The 23,134-nt window shown below is 42.6% G+C and overlaps 1 protein-coding gene across 1 annotated transcript in view; it reads right to left on the reverse strand.

The window, feature by feature from the left end:
- Window positions 1–931: 931 nt before the first annotated feature.
- The window catches only part of SLC13A3 (solute carrier family 13 member 3), a 79,860-nt gene continuing 57,657 nt past the window's right edge, over window positions 932–23,134 (reverse strand). The window contains 5 exon segments of the mRNA XM_044663807.1: window positions 932–4,612; window positions 8,610–8,747; window positions 11,716–11,877; window positions 18,295–18,407; window positions 20,685–20,782. Coding sequence (XP_044519742.1) covers window positions 4,427–4,612; window positions 8,610–8,747; window positions 11,716–11,877; window positions 18,295–18,407; window positions 20,685–20,782 — 697 coding nt within the window. The 3' untranslated portion in view covers window positions 932–4,426.

Genomic DNA, 23,134 nt, shown 5'->3' on the forward strand with positions numbered 1-23,134 from the left:
TCTGGATTGGCCTCAAGCCACCAATGTGTCAGGGGCCATTAGTGTGTTAAAATACGAAATAAAGCTTGCTGTTGGCTGCAAGTCTGAAGTCCCGTGTGTGCTTCCTCCATTTACCATCCGTGGCAGCCCAGATATGATTACTGAGAAAATCCTAGCCCAGGGATTTCAGGGTGCCTTGCTTAGAACCTGCTTGGAATATTGTATCTGGAAGTGGGAAATGTATTTTAGGAAAGATATGGATAAGCTGGAGTGAATCCAAACAGAGGAGGGCCACCAAGATAGGAATGCCATTATATACTGTTATATACTGAAGGAAATGGGGATGTTTAGCATGGAAAAGAGGACACTTGGGGTGGATGGAGAATAAGGGGAATGACCTGAGAGGTGGCTCTTAGTATCTAGAATAGTCTCAGAAATAATTCCTCTGAAAGAAAGCTTAAACTTATTCTGCTTAGCCTCAAAGGACAGAGGTAGAATGACGAATTCAAATTCAGTTCATTATAATGAAGAATTAATTTTCTAACAAATAGAACTAGCCAACAAGGTTACCTCTGTAGGTAGTGAGTTTACTATCCCTGGAGAAATTCAAGCAAAGGCTGGATGATTACATGCCAGAGATATGATAGTGGGGATTCCTGCCCAGAAGGAGTTGGACTTCACCTCTGGGATTTATTCTAGTTCTAAAGTGAATTTGTGAATCTGTTTCATTTACTAGCTGTGTGATCTTGGGAAGGTTGCTCTATCTCTCTTGGCCTCAGTTTCCTAATCTGGAAAATGAGGCCTCTTTTACCTCCCTAAGCCAGTGGTTTTCTCTGTTCCCAGTTCAGGTTATTGTGGAGAAGGCTGCTTTGTAGGTTTTAAAATACTGTTGAAATGGGATCCGTTTTATGGTTATTCTGCCTCGACTAGATCAAATCACAGCAAGATAAGATTCCAATTAAGATCCTTTATTATATGAATTTTATAATCAAGAATTCTCTGTTAATCAAGACATCTCAAGATGTCTGCATATGGGCTCTGGAAATGGGCTCTCAGGCAGATGCTCCCACCCCTTGACACATGAAAAGATTGTGAGGGAATTGTCTTATCAACAGCAAATGTGATTCAAGGTAGATGGTGTTTGTTCCCTGGTATAGTCTCAGAGCTCAAAGCCCTCCCTTCCTCTCTCCCTTCCCCATGAAAAGGTTGTGATACCAGTCATTTATCCCCCAGTATAACTAAGTTATAGCCCCTGGCTTCCCTCTCCTAGGAAGGCCTGGTCCCAAATTATAGGATTTTCTGGTACTAATGAGCAAGTAAGTGGGGCAAATCAAGAAGAGGGAGGGCAGGCACCCCCACAGTCATACTTATAATAAAGCAAAATAGAAATAAATACCTGGGATTATTTCCTCCAGCCACCAGCCTGAATAAAGCTAGACAGATCCCACTTTTCTAAAAAGGCCTTCCTGGTTCATCATTGATTTCATTACCTGACTTTTTCCAATATGATGCATAAAGTATAAGGTGTGCTATATAGAGCCCCAGTCTCAAAAGGCAGGAGACTAGGGTTAGAATCCAGGCTCTACTATTTGCTAACTGCAGTACTTTGGATAAGGCATTGTGGGCCTCAATTTTCTCTTCTTCAAGGGTGAGTGAGGGGGGTTGGAATAGATGCAATTGCTCCAGAGAGGTCCTTTCTAGCTCTGATATTCACTGTTCTAAGGGGCCTTCCAAATTCCATCATCCTGGGATGGAAAGTCCATTCCAGCTGATGTTCTATGTTCTAAGGGGCCTCCCAGCTCTGACAAATTATTTTCTAAGACCTATGATATAAAAATGGTAAGGAAGTTCTGGCATTCCTCCTAGTTTCTGACATTCCATGCTCTAAGGCTCCTTCTAGCTTTGACGTCCTCTGTTCCAAGGTCCCCCCTGGCTCTGACAATTTATGTCCTAAGGTCACTCCCTTTCTGACATTCTCTGACTCTATGAATACAAGTGAAAATAAAGAGTGATTTATAAGTGGAGCTTGAAGAATAAGAGGAAATCCTTGGTGCCTACAAGTCCTTTCACTGAAAGTACAAAAATCAACCAGATAAGACTCTGTGGTAGATCATTTTTTTTCCTCTCATAAATTTAAATAACAGGGAAGACCAAAATATGGACTCAGAAAATGGCAAAAATGTCAAAGAAGAAACACATGAAGCCTCAAAGCAGAGTATGAAAGTATGTCAGGCTCAAAAAAGAACCCCTGAAAAAACTTGAAAAGAAGTTTAAAAATCAAATATTTCAAATATTAAGAAAATAGACAGAAACACTCAACAGCTGGGGGGAAAATTCACTGAAGAAATCAACTCCCTAAAAACTAGGATAGGCTAAAAGGAAATGAAGGCACACAAATACACTGAAGAAAATAAATTTAAATAGCATTGCTTTCCCTAAATATGGCTCATACTGAAAATTCCAAGCCATATTGTGTTTCTTTCATCTTTTGCTCCTGGATGTTCTCAGTGGGAGAAGCAGACACTCTGGAGGCTTGGTTCTCTGCTATCTCCCTGAATGTGTCTCTACCAGTATCACAGTGTTTTACAAAAAATGAAATGTTATTTCCTTGGAAGAAGTGAGGACAACCAAGTCACAATTGTTACCTAGGATTTAAGGTTCTGAAAGTCAGAATGAACCAGGTCTGATCCTTCAGTTAAGGGTTTACCTCTTTCTTCTAAAGGGGATTCTAGAGATGGCGGGGCAACCCTATCTAAAATGCACAGCTGGGACCTGGAATTAGTCATCAAGTCTTCAGGAGGCTATTTCATGCTTTGGTAACAAACCCTTTGAATGGATCCTCTAGGATAGCGGTTAATCCTCTTTTTAAAAGGACTAGGGACTAGAAACCATGCCATAGGAGCCTAACCAGAGGGATGGGGTATTTAACCTGACAAGAAGACCAAGGGATGGGGCATGATTATCCCCTGGAAGTATTTGAAGGTCTGGTGCATGAAAGAGAAGTCATTCTCTATGGCTCATGAAGGCAAAACTAGGGGCATCTGGTAGAGAAGTTGAAGAGGGGCAGATTTTGGCTCAATGTGAGGGAAGACTTTCCAATAATTGGAGGTATCCCAAAGTGGGAAAAGGGTGCCTGGGGAGGTAAGGGTTCCCTGTCATTGGATGTCCCCAAGCAACAGTCAGATAACCCACAGGGAGAGATGCTGATGAAAGGATTCTTGTTCAGGGAGGATTGTATTTGAAGTCTTCAAGGTCCTTCCACCTGGGTGATTCTATGCAAGAGACTCCATAGCCTCAATCTCTAATTCACCATAGTTCATTTTAACTATTCCCTTCTGCCACCAGGGACTGGCCAGTTTGACATGTCTCCATTTCCTAATTTTTAAAAGGAGGGAATACAACTAAATAGCCTCTGAAATCTATGGTTCTATGGCCCTACACTTTATGACTATGGAACATTTTACAAATTGACTGTGGGGCATTCTGCAAATCAACTATGGGGCATTCTGCAAAAGCTTACTTCATCTGTGCATGTATTGTGTGCCCATGTGTACATGTGCTTAGAATTTAGTTTGGCTCCAAAATTTAAAAAAAAATGTTTTCAGAAGATTTGGTGGCATTCTGACATAAAAAAATGATAGTTCTGAAGACCATTGTAGGAGCTAAAATAACCTAAAGAGTTGAACATCCGATAAAAGGAACACAAATTCTTTCTGTCAGATAACATTTTCAAGTCAGTTGTATTTGATCTTCCTTTCTCCAACATCTCCTCAAGGAGCAGAGGTGGCCCCAGACTCCAGAAGGCCACGGCAGGAGAACTACTATCTAGTCTTTAATTATCTCAACCTTAATTTGTAGGAGGTCCTGGACCTCATAGGAAAGGCAACATGGTATAATTGTCAGAGTATAAGATGTGGAGTCAAGGGACCTGGGCTCAAATCCTGCATCTAACACTATGACCATGAGCAAATAGCTTCCCATATCAGAGCCTCAGTTTCCTCATCTATAAAATAATAACACTTGTTGTGAGGAAAACACTTTGTAAACCTGAAAGGGGACTTATTTGTCCATGGGGTTGGATTCCAAATCCTTCAATGGTTCCTGAAGCCTACAGACACAAGGCCCAACTGAATACTAATAGGAAACCTTGGGGGTAAAGGAAGTAACTGCTCCCTGAAATATCTGGTCCAAGGTGTGGCTGTGCCATGCAATGTGGGAGTTGGGGGCTGGTGTGGAAGGTGGCAGTAGAGGAGGAATAGATCCTATTGAAGGAGCCTTGAGGCTCTGCAGGAGTCCTGAAGGTCCTCTTCACCTGGCAGTTATTTGATGAGAAACAAAACAGCTTGGCTGGCCAGTTGGAGATGAGCACCTGGTCTGGGGGATGCCCTCTCGGAGGGCCTGGCTAGGATGGAAAAGTGAGTCCCTCGAGCAACCCATTCGGACGGGCTCAGACGTTGAGGAGGGGCCGAAGAGTGGTGTTGTACTCGTCAAGGAGCCTCTCTGTGACATTGCTGGAGTGGTCCTCTGCCCAGGCGGGGAAGGCCCCCAGCTGGAAGATGCTCTGCGCCCACGTGTTCATGGCCAGGTTAAGCAGCAAAACCCCTGCAAGATTCATCAGGAGGCCTGTCCGTACCTGAAACACAGGAAACCCGGAAGACCAAGAGAGTCACTCAACAGGCCTGGTAGAGATTCAGAGAAAGTCACAGGGTTTAAGGAGAGGCAAAGAGCAGCGGATGGAAACCCCTCATCTTAGAGAGGAGCAAACGGAGACGCAGAGGCATTGTGTCAGAGACATCTACGCTTACCACAGCCAGCTACTTGTTCAGACCAAGGTTTAAACCTAGGAAATCTGAAGCAAAGTCCTGGTTCTGCCATTAACTTGGTGGATAGATCATTTAAGTTCTCTGACCCTCAGTTTCCTCATCAACCAAATGAGGATGATAATCTCTGGCCCGCTTTCTTAACAGCGAGGCTAGAAGACAGGGGCTCCCAACCTTGTTTATGTCATGATCCCCTTCAATGGTCAGTCTGGTGAGGCCTATGCACCTTTCTCAGAAGTACGCTTTTAAATACATAAAATAAAACACTTACGATTGTGAAGGAAATACTTGGATTGAAAAAATTATCAAAATATAAAAAAAAAAAGTTTACGGATCTCAGATTAAGAACTTTTTGTTAAAGGGGAACATAAAAAGAGAAAAAAATGTCAAGATAAGTGCCCTCAATGCATACATGCAGGGAATTGTGGGGGCAGTTAGGTGGCTCAGTGGACAGAGTCAGGTCTAGAGACAAGAGATCCTGGGTTCAAATCTGGATTCAGACACTTCCTAACTGTGTGACCCTGGGCAAGTCACTTAACCTCCATTGCCTAGCCCTTACCACTCTTCTACCTTAGAACCAATACTTAGTATTGATTCCAAGATGGAAAGTAGGAGTTAAAAAATTTTAAGGAAATTGTGACTTTTTATAGGAAAGAGCATGAGAACCTTAATAACCCTCTTAGATCCATTTAAGAACATTGCCCCATTGAGAGCAAGGACCGAGTCTTTCTTATTTTATTTAAAGACAACTTGGTGGTACAGTAGAGAGAGCACTAGGTCTGAAATAAGGAAAATGGCAGTTCAATTTGACCCCAAACACTAGTTGTGTGACCCCAGCCAAGACATTTAACCTCAGTTTCCTCATCTGTAAAATGGGGATAATAAGAGCACCTAACTCCCAGAGTTGTTGTGAGGATCAGGTGAGAAAATATTGGAAGAAATGCTTAGCATGGTGCCTGGAACATAGTGATGAATGCTTCTTCCTTTGCCTTATCTTTGTGCCCTTTGAGCACCTAACACAGGCCCCTACATAGAGTAGCTTCCTAGTAAATGTTTGTTAAATGAATATATTCTTAATGAAACGGAGCATAGAATGCAAAACTTGATTGCAGGAGGGAACTTTAGAATACTGACTAGTTAAGACTGGAAGGGACCTCAGAACACAGACTAGCAGAGCTGGAAGGAACCTTAGAATAGACTAGCAGTGCTAAAAAGGACCTTAGAACAGACTAGCAAGGCTAGAAGGGATCTTAGAATGTAGACTGACCGGGCTGGAAGGGGCCTTAGAACACAGAATTTGGTGGCAGGAATGGATCCTAGAAGATGGTCTAGCTTCGATTTCTTATTGATAAACTGAGGTTCAGAGAGGAAGTGATAAGGTGACTCAGCTAGTAAGGGGCCCTTGACACCCCCACCCCCCCCAACCCCACCCCGGCCAGGTTTTCTCCATGACTTAAGATCGCCTCTCCTGGGACTGACTCTCCACGCTAGGAAACTTCCTTTGCAGTTAAACTTTGCTCCACACATTCTGAGTACCCCTTGGGAGGAGGACAAAGGTAATCACTCCATTCATCCCTGGGGTGGATGTGAACTTGGCCCTGGCTGAAACTGAGGTCCGTCCTCAAGATTGGGGTAGCTGAAGGCCAGAAACATGTTATGAATCAGGTCACTCCACTTGGCTGCTCAGGTCCAGGAGGGGATGAACTCGTGGCTGAGGAAATTGGGTGGAAAGTCAGGCAGGGGACAGGGAGTGAATGTCTCTCACTCCTTGTAAGAGCAGCCTGGGAGAGGGGAAGGAAGACCCGGCCCTGAATCGGAAAAGCTGAGTCTGAGGGACGACCTGGAGCGAGCCTCTCCATTCCTCGGAACCTCAGCTTTCTTCTCTGGTCAATAGGAACGCCAACGGGCTCTCCCAGGGAAGGCACTTTGTGAACTGTCAAGTATAAGAGAAACAAGGCCAATGGTCGTTTTTCAGAGTTAAGCATTTCCAGGCTAAGTGGGAGATGTGTCCGGGGCCTCAGAAGATAATAACATTTCATGACTTAGTGATGAAAGAGATCTGAGACACACTCTGGTACAGTCTCCTTTGTATGTGTGAGGAAAGCTTGCTTAGCTGCTCACCCTACTTGGTGTCCTCCTCCGCCGCCTCCTCCTCTTCCTCTAGTTTAAACATTTTGACCTAAAAGTTCATTCTGTTGCATAAACTCGATCCAAGAGCTTTAGATTCTGGCAACATAGCTCAATATAATGTAAAAAGTACAAGATTTGGGCTCAGAAGACCCGGGTTCAAATTAAACTTTTGTTATTTATTGAATCTTTGTGAATCTGAGCAAGTCATTTCCTCTCTCTCTCTGAGCCTCAGTTTCCTCTAAGTAGATTATTTTGGTTATTAGTCAATATTATTATTATTATTTTGGTTGTTAGTCAAATCCTTTATATGTCCATTAGAGGTGAGATGCATTTCTAGAAAATGGTCTCAACTTTGGGAGTTGCTTAAAAGTTTCAGACCTGGCACAGCTCTGTAGGTAGCACAAAGCCTGGAGGCAGGAGGACTTGGGTTCAAGTCTTACCACAAATAATTCCTAGCTGTATGACCCCGGGCAAGTCACTTCAACTCCATTGCCTAGCCCTTGATTTTTTTTTTTTTTTCTGTCTTAGAATTGACCCAAAGATAGAAGATAAGAGTTGTTTTTTTTTTTTAATAAGAAACCATTTATGTTTGAATGTATATAATACATGATAAAGGCTTCAAAGACAGTCTGCCTTCCTCAAACTTTTTAGGCTTAGGGGAATATTGAAATGAACCTAACGGCCCCCAGATGACCACCAATAATAATATCTAGCACTTATAGAGTGCTCTAAGGTGCTTTATGAATATTATCTCACTTTATCCTTCTAACAACCCCGGGAGGTAGGTGCTAATATTATCCCCATTAGACAGACGAGGAAACTGAGGCAGACAGAAGTTAAGTAACTTGATAAGAAGAGAGGAAAAGGATAGATTTAGAGCAAAAAGAGGCCTCCATTTTATGGATGAGGAAACTGAGAGCCATAGAAATTAGTCTTCTTGTCCATAGACACACAGGGAGTAAGTAATGGATACTGAATTGGAGCTCAGATCCCTTCATCCCATACTCAGTACTCTTCCCATTATACCACATCGAAGATTCCAGAACATCCAGGCTTACGTGATATTGTTTTGTCTGCTTAATAAGGCAGGGATATCAGAGTCCCGGACTGTCAAAGTGAGGAGGGACCTTAGGACATAGAACATGAGAGCTCGGAAGCAACTTTCAGACTGTCTAGTTACATTAGACCAGGTGTTAAGCTTTTTTCTTGGCATGGACTCCTCGGGCATGTTGGTGAAAGCCATGGTCCCCTTCTCAGAAGAACATTCTTAAATGCAGAATAGAAAAGACACAAGATGAAAAAGAAACCAACTACATGGAAATGAAGAAATTGAAATACGAATGGGTCCAAGGTTACACATCCCTTGAAATCTATCTCCTTAACCCTTGGGGGTCCATGGAACTCCGATCTAGTATAAACCTTTTATTTTACAGATGAAGAAACTGAGTCCCAGAAAGAGAAAAGGGTTTGCCTGAAGTTCCACAGATAGTACTGAATGACAGAGTGGGGATTTGAACCCAGATATTCTGACTCCTAGGCCAGAGTTTCTTCTGACAGCAGTTTGGTTTTCTGGGCTCCAACCCTGAGGCTCTCATCCAAGTGGCACCGACTTCCCAGTCTCCCCTAAGTCACCCGCACCTCCCTCCTTGCAGAAGCTCACAATTAATTCTCAGAAGTTACCATATCTTTGACCAGCAGATGTCCAGAAGCAAAGGCAATGGAGTTGGGAGGTGTTGAAACTGGAAGCATAAAGGCATAGGAGCAGCCAACTGTGCCTGGGATCATCAGATATAGAGGATGGACGCGCAGGCGAATGGCCTGACCCCGGCAGAGAGAGGGAGGGAGAAAACACACATCAAACATGGAATATCAGAGCTGGAAGAGACCTTGGAGGTCATCCAATTGAACCTCCTCACTTCATTATTTCTATTTTTAATTAAATATTTTCTAAAAACCTTAATGTTGAATATCAGAATAAGCAACTAAATTTGTTTAGCAATTGCATTTAAATTAATTTCAACATATATAGTATTGGTATAACCTATAATAGACTATTGACCACTTCAGGGAGATGGGGGGGGGGGGAGGGAGAAAATCTAAATCCTAAAATGTCAGAAAACAATTGTCAAAAATTATTTCTACGTGAAAATGAAAAAATTAATTCATTACTTTAAAAAACATATATACTATTATAACTTTTCAGTTATTGCCAAGGATCTCTATCAATTCATTCTTTTAAAAAAAAGTTTTTTGTTGATTTTTTTTTTTTTTTTTTGGCCAGGTCTCCCTATTTCACCCAGGCTAGAAGTATATCAGCCACCTGTAAGCTTGATCTCACTGCTGATTGGCATGGAACCTTTGACCAGAATTTTTCCCAACCAAGGTTGATTTGTCCCTCTTAAGCAGCCTGATAGAACTCTGCTCCAGAACGCCCACCATTCTGGTGTCAGACTTAGTGAGAGTACCAAACTGATTTTTGTACAGGGAAACCCAGAACTGCTAAACTCAGTCAATCCACCCATGCAACCTGCCCCAGGATAAGGAATTATGGGAATGTACCCCTCACCACACAGACTGGTGTCTTTTGTTTCTACATCAGCAACATTTCCAGGGTATTCTCCCCCTCCTCCTATCAAAGAATCATCCCTTATAACAAAAAAATGAAAAAAGATTTCTCTAAAAAGTTCAAAATTAGCCAATACACCAAAAAAAAAAAGTCTGGCATTATCTGTAGTGTTCAGTCCCCCATATTTCCAAAGAAAAGATGGCTGATACCTTCTATTTCTTTTCTGGGATAAGGCATGATCATTTTAATCTTATAGCATTTAGGTTTCATGTTTTTCTTGTTGTTGTTTCCATTTTCATTGTTGCAATCATTGTGCATATTATTTTCCTGATTCTGCTCCCTTTATTTTGCATTAGTTAATTTAAATTTTCCCATGCTCTGTCATCTTCCTAGTCATATTTCTATTATGCTATAGTATAGCATTATTCCATTATTGCAGTCCACTATAACTTGCTCATTTGTTTTTCACTTGATGAATCTCTAATTTCCAATTAATTTTTTACTATAAATATTTGAGTGATTATGGAACTTGAACATTATCTTGGGGAATCTCTGGATCAAAAAGGTGTAGACATTTTAGTCCCCTTCTTCACATAACTTTTAGTAACTCTTTCCTCTTATTTAGTTGTAGATAATGTAGATGCTACTCTGCTGGTTCTGGGATTTTTTAGTTTGCATTATTTCATAAGGATTTTCCAAACTTTTTTGTATTCCTCATAATTGTCTTAATTGTTAAAGTATCCCATTTCATCAAGGTACCATAATTTCTTTAATTATTCCTCTATTTTTAGACATTTAGATTGTTTATAATTTATTTTTGTGTTTTTGTAATTATGTACATTGCTACTATAAAAATCTTTGAATCGATGGTTCTTTTTTTGTTTGTTTTTGACAACACATTCTGATTATATTCTCAAAAATGGAACAATTATTTTTGTGACTTTTACTGTGTGCTACCAGACTACTCTTTTGAAAGATTCATTTGCAATTCTACCAACAAAGTATGAGTGTATTTTCTTCTCCCTCATTCTAACAATAGTGAATTTTCTTGCTTTTGAGGTACTGATTTGATATGTAATTTATTACACAACTTCATAATTTATATCCCAGAAAATAAGCAATGGACAATTTGTGTTTCTGCTTTTGAAAATTCGCTCCCTCATTTTATAGAGTAAAAAATGAAACTTGGGGTGGAGGGGAGTGACTTACTCAAGCTGGTGGGGCTTACATTGGAACTCAGGGATACCAAGTCTAAGTTCAATGCTCTTTCTGCTCTCCCCTGTTTCTCCTTGCTAGTTGGTCTCTCTGGCCCCCAGTGAGTTGTGCTGTACCTTGATCCTAACATTAGGAGCAAGCTGAAGCAAAAATGTGGGGGAAAAATGCCTCAAAACAGAAAACAACCCTAGTCTGGCACAACAAGTAACCATTGTCATTTCCCTTCTCTGCATCCTTTCTCAGGTTGACATAGTATGGAGAAAACACTGGATTAAGGGTCAAAGGGTCTGGCTTTATATTCTGGTTCTGACACTTACTAGGTGTATGGATACTTTAAAAGAACATTCAGAAAAATAAAATATTTCAGTAATTTAATATTCTTATTTGATAGGACATTTAATTATGATATATTTAAATGATGTAGTAAATATAATATATTTAATTATTTATTGTTATATTTATCATATCATGTTATATATACTAATAAATTATATTGTGTAATTATATAACAATCACATATTTATATTAAATGATTATATAACATTTAATGGCACACAATATATTTGAGTATATGATATATCATGTTTATTATATAAATATAATTTTTAAATAATATTTTAATGACTTAATGATTAGGGTATTCAAGCTTGACCATAAAGGAGGTGAAAAAATACACCTCCTCCTCTTCTTTGAAGAGAGACTTATATATGTGGAAACTGCATATCCTGTCAGACTGTTGACTTGGTTAGTTTTGAAGAACTCTCTTTTTCCCCTCTTAAATTTTTTTTGTCAGACTAGGTAGCTGTGTAGGAGAGTGGGGAGATAAATGGAGAAACAAAAATGTGAAAGCAAAAGATATATATGAGATTAATTCTTTTAAAAAAAGAGTCTTCCTGACTCTGGTCTTCCTTAAGGGAAGTTTTCCCCATTCTGTTGATTGTGTTCCAGATGCATGGGCTGGGGCAGAGGATGGTAACTGTTTAGACCTTTATGGGAGGCACTTACCAATTCAGCCAGGACAGGGAGGAAGATGATGATGGTGGCCGTGTTGCTGGCAAATTCAGTGAAGAAGGCAATCACTGCACTGATCAGCAGAACTGCAATGGCTGGTGGGACACTCTCCAGAGGATGCAGCTGCCCACCTATCCATGCTGACAGCCCTGACTCCTGCCGTAGATGGGAAGAGAGGACCTTAGCACTTCCCCTTCCACAGATATTCCTATTGCCAACTGGGTCTAGAGATACACGTGGCTGGTTCTACACTACTAATATGGCTGTTTTCTCATTGGCAAAGGGATTAATTTACCAAAGTGCTAGAGAACTGATTACCTCTTATGTGGATTGATTTGGTTATTGACCTAACATAATAATTCTTTGCATTTGTACAATGTAGAGAGCTGGCTTTGGTGCCAGGAAAACCTTGGTTCAAGACCTCCCTCCAACACATAGTGACACTCAGTGAGAAGCGGTGGCAGCGGTGGTGATGGTGACCCGGTTCAACACATGGGATGTGCTGAGAAAGAAACCCCCTGCCTTATGGTCTAGCTCCAGCTAAGATCTTTGGGCTGACTTCCTCTCCTCTGCACCCCTTGCCATCCCATAAGGCATCAAAAGTCTTGATCATTAATATTCCACTTTAGAAATTCTACTCTTTGGTTAATTGGATACCTGTGTGACCCTGGGCAAGTCACAATCTCTTATGCTCTAGACAAATCACTTAGTCTCTAGGAAGCAGAGAAGATGCTCACTAGCACAGAGAGGGGTTTCCTCATCTTGGATGCCCCTATATCAATGAAATCATGGATCTAGTTTCTATTTTATTATCTGTAGAATATGATATATTTTTCACATATATGTACCCTCCTCCCAGGTTGTTTTGGCTAATAGCATTGTCTTTATTTGAAAGATGAAGAAACAGAGAGCTCAGAGACAGGAATTACCCACCCATGGGTAGGAATGTAGGTAAGGGGTAGAGTAAAATTTCATGGATTAGCTTAAAGAGGAAAAGAGGAGAATTTGGATGCAAACCTGGGAGAGGATTCTGACAAGGAGAGAAGGATTGTGGGAGTTTACTGGAATTAACAATCATTCTGGGACTCCTGTTTTAGTGAGCTGGAAGGAGGTTTTGCTCTGGCAAATTTCCCTTGGTAGTCCTAAATCTCGTGGAGAGATTAGGATTCCTTGGTTGAGAGTCTGCTTTGGAGTGAACTGCCTTTTCCCTGAGATACAGAGACCATCTGCATGTGACTCATCTGCCAGAAATCCAATTGACCAAGGTAATCCAAGGGTTGCAACTGGGACTTTGGGTTATCTAGTGAAGCCAACCCCAGGCTTTAGGTAAGGGCTCAAATAGACCTGTGAGTCCTTGCTTCCTCTGTGTCCTTTTTGTTAATCTATGTAAATTAGGAGAGGTATAGTCAGATAGCTTTGGGGGGGGGGGGTCTTAGATAAGAGCAGGGAGCTATAGACAGGGCCCAGAGAAGACCAGAAGGCCATCTCTTGCGAGAAGAGTAGAGGCTGGGTGGAGCCTAGATTTTAGTAGCGGTTAGGATCTTACCTACCAGTTTCTCTTACTCCAACCATCAAATAAACTTATTTTTCTATAGCCTAAGGGTTTTGTGCTTTACTGGCTTAGAGGGTTCCCTCAGTGGGTGATTACCATCTAGGAAGAATCCTTATTTCACATGGTCACACAGACTGTGACTCCCAGAACCATGACTCAAACCTAAGAAAAAGGACTTGTAAGAAAAGGGACTTCTAAGAAAAATAATTGTAAGACCTGAATTTGAATCCTAACTCTTACACCTGTTAACAAGGCCAAGACCTACTTGTTCTTTATGTATTGACTCCCTGGGCTTCCCACAGAGTCAAGGATAAGAGGATTGAATGCCAATACTGGTTGGTAGAAAGAACATGAGAAACCTAGGTTTGGTCTTGGCCTTGCTTCTAGCTAGGTGTGTGACTTTGAGGATGTCCATTTTTCTCTTTCTGGGCCTTAGTTTCCTTATCTGTAAAGTGAAATCCATGACCCAGGTTCATATCCCAGCTCAACCATTAATTTCTCTGGAGGTACAGGGGGTAAAGATGAGGGAGGAGACAAAGAAAAAGTATTTATTAAATGCCTACAATGTGCCAGGCACTGTATTAAGTACTTTACAAATATGATCTCCTTTGATTCTTTTGACTTTGAACAAACCAATTACTTGATTTTTCCGGACAGATTTCTCTCAGTTTCCTTATTTGTAAAATTTGACTAGATTCTTTCTAAGGTTCCTTCTAGCACTATCATTCAGTGATTCTGTGGATCCTTTCAGATTTCTCTAAAATCCCATGAGCCTACCATCTACCACCAATGCCTAGTTTAATACTCGTCCCATGACTCACTGCTTCACTCATGAGTTACAGAAGAAATTGTCAGTGAATGGATAAAGAACAAACCATCTCTCCACCACCACCTCCCCCTGTTCCAATCCCAGGGAGAGGTGGATGAGGAATGTGGCCTCTGCTCCCCCTCTGTCAGCCACTGGCTCTAGCCCAGAAGGGATGGACATGGTATCCAATTAACCAAAGAGTAGAAGTTCCAAAGTAGAATGTTAATGACCAAGGGCTTTCCATGCCTTGTGGGATGGCAGGGGGTGGGGAGGGGAGGAGAGGAAATCAGTCCAAATATCTTCCTTGGAGCTAGACCCTGGGGCAAGGAGGGTTTCTTTCCCAGCACACACATGTGCTGATTTCCCTGGAGGTGAGCCAGGTCACCATCACCACCGCCACCACCTCTGCCCCTACCTCTCTCTGGGCCTCCATTTCCACACATAGAGAAGAGACAGGATTATGACTGGAAGCCAAGTGGGTAGTCCATGAGAACAAAGGTTTGGGAGCCCTGAGGCTCCGAATGAAAGTTCTGCTAGGCCTTTAGGAGATGGAGAAGATAATCCATCCAAGCCTCTCATCTTTTATATTCCCATCTCTCTGATGTACTTAAAAAAAGCAAACAAACCTTATCTTCTGTCTTACTATACATTCTAAGACAGAAGAGCAGTAAGGGTTAGGCAATTGGGGTCAAATGACTTGTCTAGGGTCACACAACTAGGAATTATCTGAGGCCAAATTTGAACCCAAGTTCTTCTGACTCCAGATCTGGCACTCTATCCACTATGCTATCCAGCTGCTCCTTCTGATGTACTTATCATGTAATGAATGCGTCCATCTTATTCCTCTACTAGGCTAGGGGATCTTCGAGGGCAGGGACCAAGTTTTATCTAACCTCAGGACCAACTTTGCCTGGCATAGGGTTTTACATATAGTAGGTGTTTAATAAATGCTGATTGGATTTGAATGATAGTTTGAATTTTTGTAGCAGCTTAAAGTTTACAGAGAGTTTTCCTCTCCATGACCTTGCTGGGATGCCAAAGCAAATATAACTATCCCCATTTGACAGACAAGGAAACCAAATCAAAGGCCTTGCCCAGGATCACAAGGAAATTCATGGCAAAGTTGGCATGTGGATATGTCTTCCAGTTTTGAATTCAGAGATTTAACCCCATCATCTCTAGATGGAAAAAGCTGTACAAACTGTTGCCCAGGGTTACATGACCAGCAGGCAACAGAACAAGGACTCTGCCTCAGAGGTCTTTTCCCTTTTAGCCCAGGGTCCTTCTCTAAAGGAGATCAAAGGAACTGCCTCCTATCACTTTTCTTTTCTTTGACCCTTTCTTTTCATCTTAGTAACAACTCTAAGACAGAAGAGTAAGGCTAGGCAATGAGAGATTAAGTGACTTGCCCAGGGTTATACAGCTAGGAAGTGTCTGAGGTCAGATTTGAACCCAGGTTCTTCTGCTTCCAGGCCTGGTACTCTATCCACTGTGTCCCCTAGCTGCCCTGACTCCCATCATTTTTCACTTTCTCTGAAACTAAGAGCAAGATTTTCTTTTCTTCCTTTTTTTTTTTTTTCAGTTACATGAAACAATTTTAAATAACTGTTTTCCGGCCGTTTAGGATTCAGATTTTCTCCCTCCCTCCTTTCCTGAGGCTGTAAATAGTCTGGTTTTGGTTATGCCAGTGCTTTCATGGAATATATATTTCCATATTATGAGCAGGGTTTTCAAGGAACTCTAAAGTAGAGAGAAAGGGAATAATCCATGAGCCTGGGTTCAGAGGGGCGCGGTCTGTAGAGATCTGTTCCAGACCTCTCCCCATCCCTCAGTTTATACATCAGGAAGTAAAGTTCCTAATCTCAGGTCATCCAGGCTCACGAGTGGCAGAGACAGAGCCCAAATGTAAGCTTCTGGCATTCTGCTTCAGATTGGCTCCCACTCCTCCTCTCCCAGGGGCTGTGGCTTGCAAATCCCTTAAGGTTCAGAGATGCAGTGGAAGGTGGGCAGATCTGGGTCTTGGGCTCCTGGCTAGGCTGGTCCTTGAGCAGCAGAGAAGGAATGGGAATAAGCATGCAGATCCTTCTCCTAGGCCAAGCTGTCCTCCCCCTGCCCAGTCGCACCAAATACAATCACTGGCTTAATGGGGAATTCCTGTGGCTCGCTTGCCTCCTGGGCTAGGTGCCAAGTCATCTACTAGATATGCAGGGTCGGTCCCACCCTAGCGGCGCTGGACTGGACTGGGCTGCCCACCCCTCCCCCAAACCTGAGAGCCACGGAAGCACCCACCGAGGCTCTATGTCCCTTCTGTTCGGATATCCTTCTGGCCTGGGGTTGTGCCGTCCCCACTGGTGTGAGCACGCCTTATCTAGCCAGCCCCAGACACCCAACCATGCTTCTCTCTGGCCATCTTCCTGCCTTGTCTCCCTGCTGCTGCTGCACCCCACAAACCACACCTCCCCAGACCACCTCCCCTCTCCACTTGGGACTCTGGACCCAGGGCCACCAGGATGTCCTGACTGGGGAAAGCCAACTCTATTAACCAGCTCCAGATAGCCTGGTCCTCCAACACGCACACACGGTGTCATTTTTCAAGTCTGCCCAACTCATCATGACCCTATTTAGAGTTTTCTTGGCAAAGACACTAGAGAGATTTGCTATTTCCTTCTGTAGATCATTTTACAAACGAGTAAACTGAGGCAGACAGGGTAAAGTGACTTACATGGGGTTACAAAGCTAGTCGGTGTATGAGCCTAAATCTTAATTCAGAAAGACTGATCTTCCTGACACCATGCCTGCACCATCTTGTTGCACACGCACGCATGCCATCTTTGCACGTCTTGGCTCTGGAAACAATCATCTAAACCATAACACTCCTGCTTCTAGAAAGAGCTTACCAATCAGTGGCTTCATGGCTCCCCTCACCAAGACACCCTTTTCTGACCACCTTCTCCCTACATCTATGTTGTCTCCTCGTGTTATAATGGAAGTTCCTTGAGGGCAGGCACTGTCTCCCTTTGGAGATGCTGCACCAAGAACATAGCCCTTTTTGGGGCAGAGAGTAAGCAGTTAAAAAATGCTTATTCATGCCTTGGTGACCTTGGGTAAGCCATTTCTTCCCCCAGGGCATCAGTTTGTTCATCCACAAAATGGAGACAAATTGTAAGACTATTGTAAGGAATATGCTTTATAAACTGTAAAGAAAAATTATGTTACAATCATGAATAAGGAACTTTGCATGTTTACATGTTTAATCTTAATGAGAGCTCTTGGACGGAGGCAAGGAAGATGTTAACTGCCTTTCAGAGGGAGAAACTACCTTTGAGAGGTTAAACGATTTCCAATGAGCTCTCTAGTTAGCAAATAACTTGAACCTAGAGCTTTTGACCCTACCTTTAAGTTCATCTTGACCCTCTCCTGATCGTGGCTAGTTAGTTCAGACTTATAATCACAGAATGTCAGAACTAGAAAAAAATCTTAGAACACAGAACATTAGAGCTGGAAGGGATCTTAGAACAGAGAATGCAGAATGTCTAGCAAGAAAAGACTTTAGAGGTCATCTAATCCCATCCTCTTTCCCATTTTTCTTTTTTCTTTTTTTTTTTAAACTAAAACCCTTACTTTCTTTCTTAGTAACAATTATAAGACACAAAAGGGCTAGGGCTAGGCAAATAGGGTTAAGTAACTTGCCCAGGGTCACACAGCTAGAAAGTATCTGAGGCCAGATCTGAACTCAGGTCCTCAAGAATCCAGGTCTGGCGTTATATATGCTGTGCCACCCAGCTGCCCCACTCTCATTTTTCAGTGAGGAAATAGATGACAAAAGGGGAAGTCACTTGATCAAGGTCACCCAATTTTTAAGTCACAGTGCCAAGTCCCAAACTCAAGGACTCCTGAGGCCCAAGTCCATGGCCTTTTTAGACAAAAATCACCCTTTCCTTCTGTGGAAATCAGAATTCACTCCCCGCCCAATTCTTAGGTTTTAGCTAAGAACCTTCTGAAAATCATCTGAGGACCCCTGGCTTAATACCTCTTGGGAAACAGTAGGAAATTCATGCCAGTTTCCAATATTTTCCCCCTATCTCTTTCCCTAGAACTTCTTGAAGGCAGGACCTAACAAAAGAGAGCCACCCTTCCTCAGTCCATCCTGAGGTCAGGCCCCAGCTCGAGGGGCAGCTTAGGGATCCCTCAGACACTGGGAGGAGGACATTACCTCGCATCCTTTGGCCATTGCAAAGCCCCCACCCAGCAGGAGGATGATGTTCCAAGGCACCGTCTCTTGGGCCTTCTTCCAAGACAGCAGGGGCTCCATCTCTGTGTTGGGAGCTGGGCAGAGAAACAACCCCCACCCCAGGAAAACACGATATGAGGGTGCACCTCATGCTTGGTGGAATCCCCTGCGTGACCAGGGTCAGGGATCGAGCAGACGATGTTGGCTTTCAGTGGATGTGTCAGCATGTTTTTTCCAAAGTGATGGAACCACCAAGTTTAGATATTCTTAGCTAATGATAATATTTAAAGGGCTGTGATGTGGAAGGATTTGATTGGTTCCACTTGACCCCAGAGGGAAGAGGAGCAAGGGATGGATGTGGTAGGGAGGCAGATTTAGATTCAACATATGGACGAGTTTCCAATAAAAACAGTTGTCCCTCTCTACTCCCCTCTCCAATGGCACTGGCCTGCTTGCTGACCCTTGCTTCTTCATCTCCTTGGTTATTCCACATCGCTAGCATGTTTTCCCTTTATACCTCATCTCTTAGCTTCTCTTGTACTTCAAGACTCAGCTTGTGCATGCAGGAGGCTTTCCCAGAACCCTCTCTGGCTACTGTTTTCTCCTTTCCAAAATCACCTCCCATCTACTCTGTAAACATCTTATTTGATTATTTACATGTTGTCTCCTCCATTCAAATGGGAGCCCCTTGAAGTCAGGGGCAGAGTTCTTTGCCTTTCTTTATATCCTGTGTGCAACAAAGTTCTTGGCATCTAATCAGAGTTTCTTAAATGCTTGACTGACTCGTGGTCCCAAAGTAGAATTTGGGGTTGTATTGGGAGGCCGTACACTGGAGGCTTTCAAGGAAATTGGCTGACCACTTGTTAGAAAATTGCAGAGGGGACTATGGTCAGGCTGAACTAGAGATCTCTGAGGTCATTTCCAACCTGGAGACCCTGTGACAGTGTCACAATGCTCTCTTCCCTATAGTGCCTTCATTCAACCCTATGAGGTGAATACTGCATGGAATATTATCCCCATTTCACAGACAAGGAAGCTGAGACTCAGAGAGGGATATAAATTGTTCACAATCCCAACTAGGAAGTAGTAGAGGTGACCCTCAAACCCAAGTCTCCTGAATTCAAGTCCTGAGTTCTTCCTACTTATGAACTTCAAATTACTGAACTAACCACATTCCACAGGTATGGGATATGGTCCTGAGACATCACCAGCGGTGCCTTTTTAATGGTGTGGCTAACTAGCTCTGTGACCCTGAGAAAGTCTTAGATGCTAAAAGTAAGGAAGGGATAGGCATGGGTGCTCTAGGCTGGATCTGGGACACCTCTCTTTCTGAGTTCAGAGAACTGTACCCATTCGCTTCCTGCCTCCCAACTTGGAAAGTTCCTAATCTTTCCTCCAATTAGAAATCATTACCTAATATTGAACTGTTTCCTTTAAATTAATTGACCTTATTTGATCATTTTTAATGTAAAAAAATCTGCCTCCCCTAGTATGTGGGGTCTAACCCTGAGCTGAAGAAAGGACTTGGTCCCGATCCACCGGGCAAGTGGTGTACATTGCTTAATAAACTGGTATTCTCTGAAGCCTGAACCTTTATGTCCTCTGTCATATCATCTTTCTTCCGCCACTGTCAATACAGTCATTCTCTCTGATCTTATTGTGACAGACAGGGATGGCTATTTCCATGCTACAGCCTGATGGTCCCTTACAGTTGATGTTCTCTCCATTGAAGGTTCATTCATCCCCATACTGTGATCTAGGATCCGTTCTAATTGCACCTGCCTCCCTCACTACACCCCTGCCAGAATAGCACGCGTGCTATGATTATGTAGATGTTTTAAGTCTCTAGCGCCCATCTTAGCTCCTAGAAAGGCTACATTGCTGTAGTAGAAGGAATGCTGGGTTTGGGAGTCTGAAGTATCTGGCTTTTTAAATCCCTGCTCTGCTATTTACTGCCTGTGTCATATTGGGCAAGTTTCTTTCCTCTTTGTGGGCCTCAGTTTCCTCAGCTATAAAATGAGATAGTTGAAATAGAAATCCTCCAAAGTCCCTCCAAGCTCTAGATCAGTGACTGCCCAGGGGAAGCAGCCTAGCATATGAAAAAAAAAAGCACTTAAACTTAGTAGCTGGATTTAAACATTGACCTGGAAACTGTTAATCTACGTGATCGTGGGCCAGTCCACTTAATTTCTTTGAGCCTCAGTTTTCTTCATCTTTAAAATGGGTATAATGATGCCTGAACTAGAGCCTCAAGGCTGCTGGAAGGACGATGTTGCACATAAACCTTAAGTGGGGAGGAGTGTATATGAATGAAGGCTGTAAATGTAACTGTCGGTCAACCCCCATCGAGGCCCAAGTGTGGAATGGCTTACCTTTCAAGTCAAACCACCATTTGAGAGCTGGCTTCTGAGATGGGAAGAAGAACAAGACCGTGACGATAGAGATGCCTGTGACAGCGTCAGAGAGAAATCTACCAAAAAAAAAAAGAAGGCACAGGGACCATGGGGAAGCCTGGGGATGGAGGGATTCTGTAAAGATTTATGCAAATGAGGATTTCTGAAAAGAGAGCAGGCATGCCTGTCCATTCACAAAGTGCTGGGACCATTGTCAGAAAATAGTTCTCAGCGGCAATCTGGGTTACACGCCTCCTGCTGCTACGGCACACAGGCTGCTGGCCTCAGAAACCCCCCAGAAAGGCTGGGGACTGCCTGCCTGCCTTCTGGGAAACAGGTCCCAGGCCAGGGATTTCAATATGATGTCCCCAGTGCTGGGCCCCTTCCCCCTCTTCCTCTCCTTGGAGGCTCCCAGGAAAAGAAATGGTGTCTGCTAGAAACTACCTGGCAGTGAAGGAGGATCAGAAAAGAACAGAGAGGGTTGGAGAAATGGGAGCTGAATCAGCTGAAGACTGGGGGGTGGGGTATGGAGGAAGCCTCTGGAGGTGCCCCTTTCCTTTGGCATCTGGGAGAGGAACGTGTGAGCAGGGAAAGAATACTAGGAGGGGAGAGGAGAGCAGAGGAGAGAAAGGGAGGGGAGGGGAAGAAAGGGAAAATAAGAGGAGAGAGGAGGGGAGGGGAGAGACACAATGAATGAGTGAAAAAAACATGTAATTTATTACTATATGAAAAGCGCTGTGCTAAAAAATAGAAAGAAGGGGAGGGTGCAGAAAAGAGGGAGAGGGGAAAAGAAAGAAGGAGAGAGGGCGAGGAAAATGGAGAGAGAGGGAGGGAACACATTCATCCTCTCCCCTAAATATTACCTCTAAAAAGGAGGGAGATATCTCCTAGAAGGCTTCTTGTATTCGGGACTGTAATCAGTTCTGGAGGTTTACACATATATTTGGATGTAATGGCTACTCTTTGAACTCCTGTTTTTCTCCTTATTTTAATTCAATTTGATCCTATAACATTGTGAACTGTGTGCTTTCACATGGCAACACAAGGATGAGATGGGTCTTGGTCTACTTTGGAACATCATATATATATATATTTACAAGTTTCTTGGATAGAGAATATGAGTCTAGAGAAATCAGAGCTCTAGAAGATGAACTCTGATCCTTTGCTTGGGAGGTATCATAGTATAGGGGAAAGAGCACTGAATATAGTCATAGGACCTGAATTCAAATTCTAGATCTGCTACCTACTAGCTGTGTGACTTGGTCAGCTGTGTCAGTTAACCTCTTTGGGCCTCAGTTTCCTCATCTGTAAAATGAGGGAATTGAACTAGATGATTTTCTAGCTCTGAATCCCAATATCCTATTTCATGAGAGCTATTGACAAAGAATTATAATAATCTGGACCAAATCCACTCCCTCTTCCAAAACAGTGTCATATAGGATCGGAGCCTCTTTCTATCCTTCTTCTACACTCCTTCTCAACTAGGAAACAGAGGAATAAACCCTCTCTGCTGATTTGAAAATTAGTGTTCATAGGTTACTAATGAGCTATGCTCTCAAGGTTATATAATTACAATATAATTTAATTACAGATAAGAATTATAGCTCACATTTCAAGAGTGTTTTACAGCTAGGTGGTGTAAAGATATTATTCTAATTTATTTATGGATCAGGAAATGAAGGCTCATAGAGAGGACTTATATAGGGTTACAGAGCTAGTGTTAGACCCAACATTCAAATCCAGTTCTTCCCGACTCAAAATCGAGCATATTTTCTACCACATTAATGTGTTTTCCCCAATGTGACTAACACTTGGAAATTTCAAGTCCCAAGGTACGCTAGAAATTTTGTCCAGCTACAATGACATTTAAAGGCTTTTAGACCTTATTAAGGTCTACCCTTGTACAAAGATTCCTGAAAGAAAGAATAAGACGCGAATCTGTTATTTGATCAGTTGTGTCCAACTCTTCATGATCCCATTTAGGGTTATTTTTGACAAAGATACTGAAGCAGTTTGCCATTTCCTTCTCCAGCTCATTTTCCAGATGAGGAAACTGAGGTACCCAGGATTCAATAACTTGCCCAGGGTCACACAGCTAATAAGGGTCTGAGACTGGATTTGAACTCATGAAGATGAGTTTTCCTGATATCAAGCCCAGTGCTTTATCCACTGTGCCATCTGGCCACCCTGACACCTTTGTTACTGAGAAGACAAGGCTCATTGGAAAAGATCCTGTTGTTGGGAAAGAGTAAAGACAAAAGGAAAAGGAGACGGCAGAGGTTAAAATGGACAGATGGTGTTAAGTTAATGACTAGAATCTTGGTCTTCTGACTCCTAGTCTGTGTCTATCTCTGTGACACCAGGACATCTTCAAAGCGAGGACAGCTTTTTGAGTGACTTCATCCTGAACGGAGAGACTCTTTCATAGT

This window comes from Gracilinanus agilis, chromosome 2, assembly GCF_016433145.1.
Source record: "Gracilinanus agilis isolate LMUSP501 chromosome 2, AgileGrace, whole genome shotgun sequence".
Lineage (NCBI taxonomy): Eukaryota > Metazoa > Chordata > Mammalia > Didelphimorphia > Didelphidae > Gracilinanus > Gracilinanus agilis.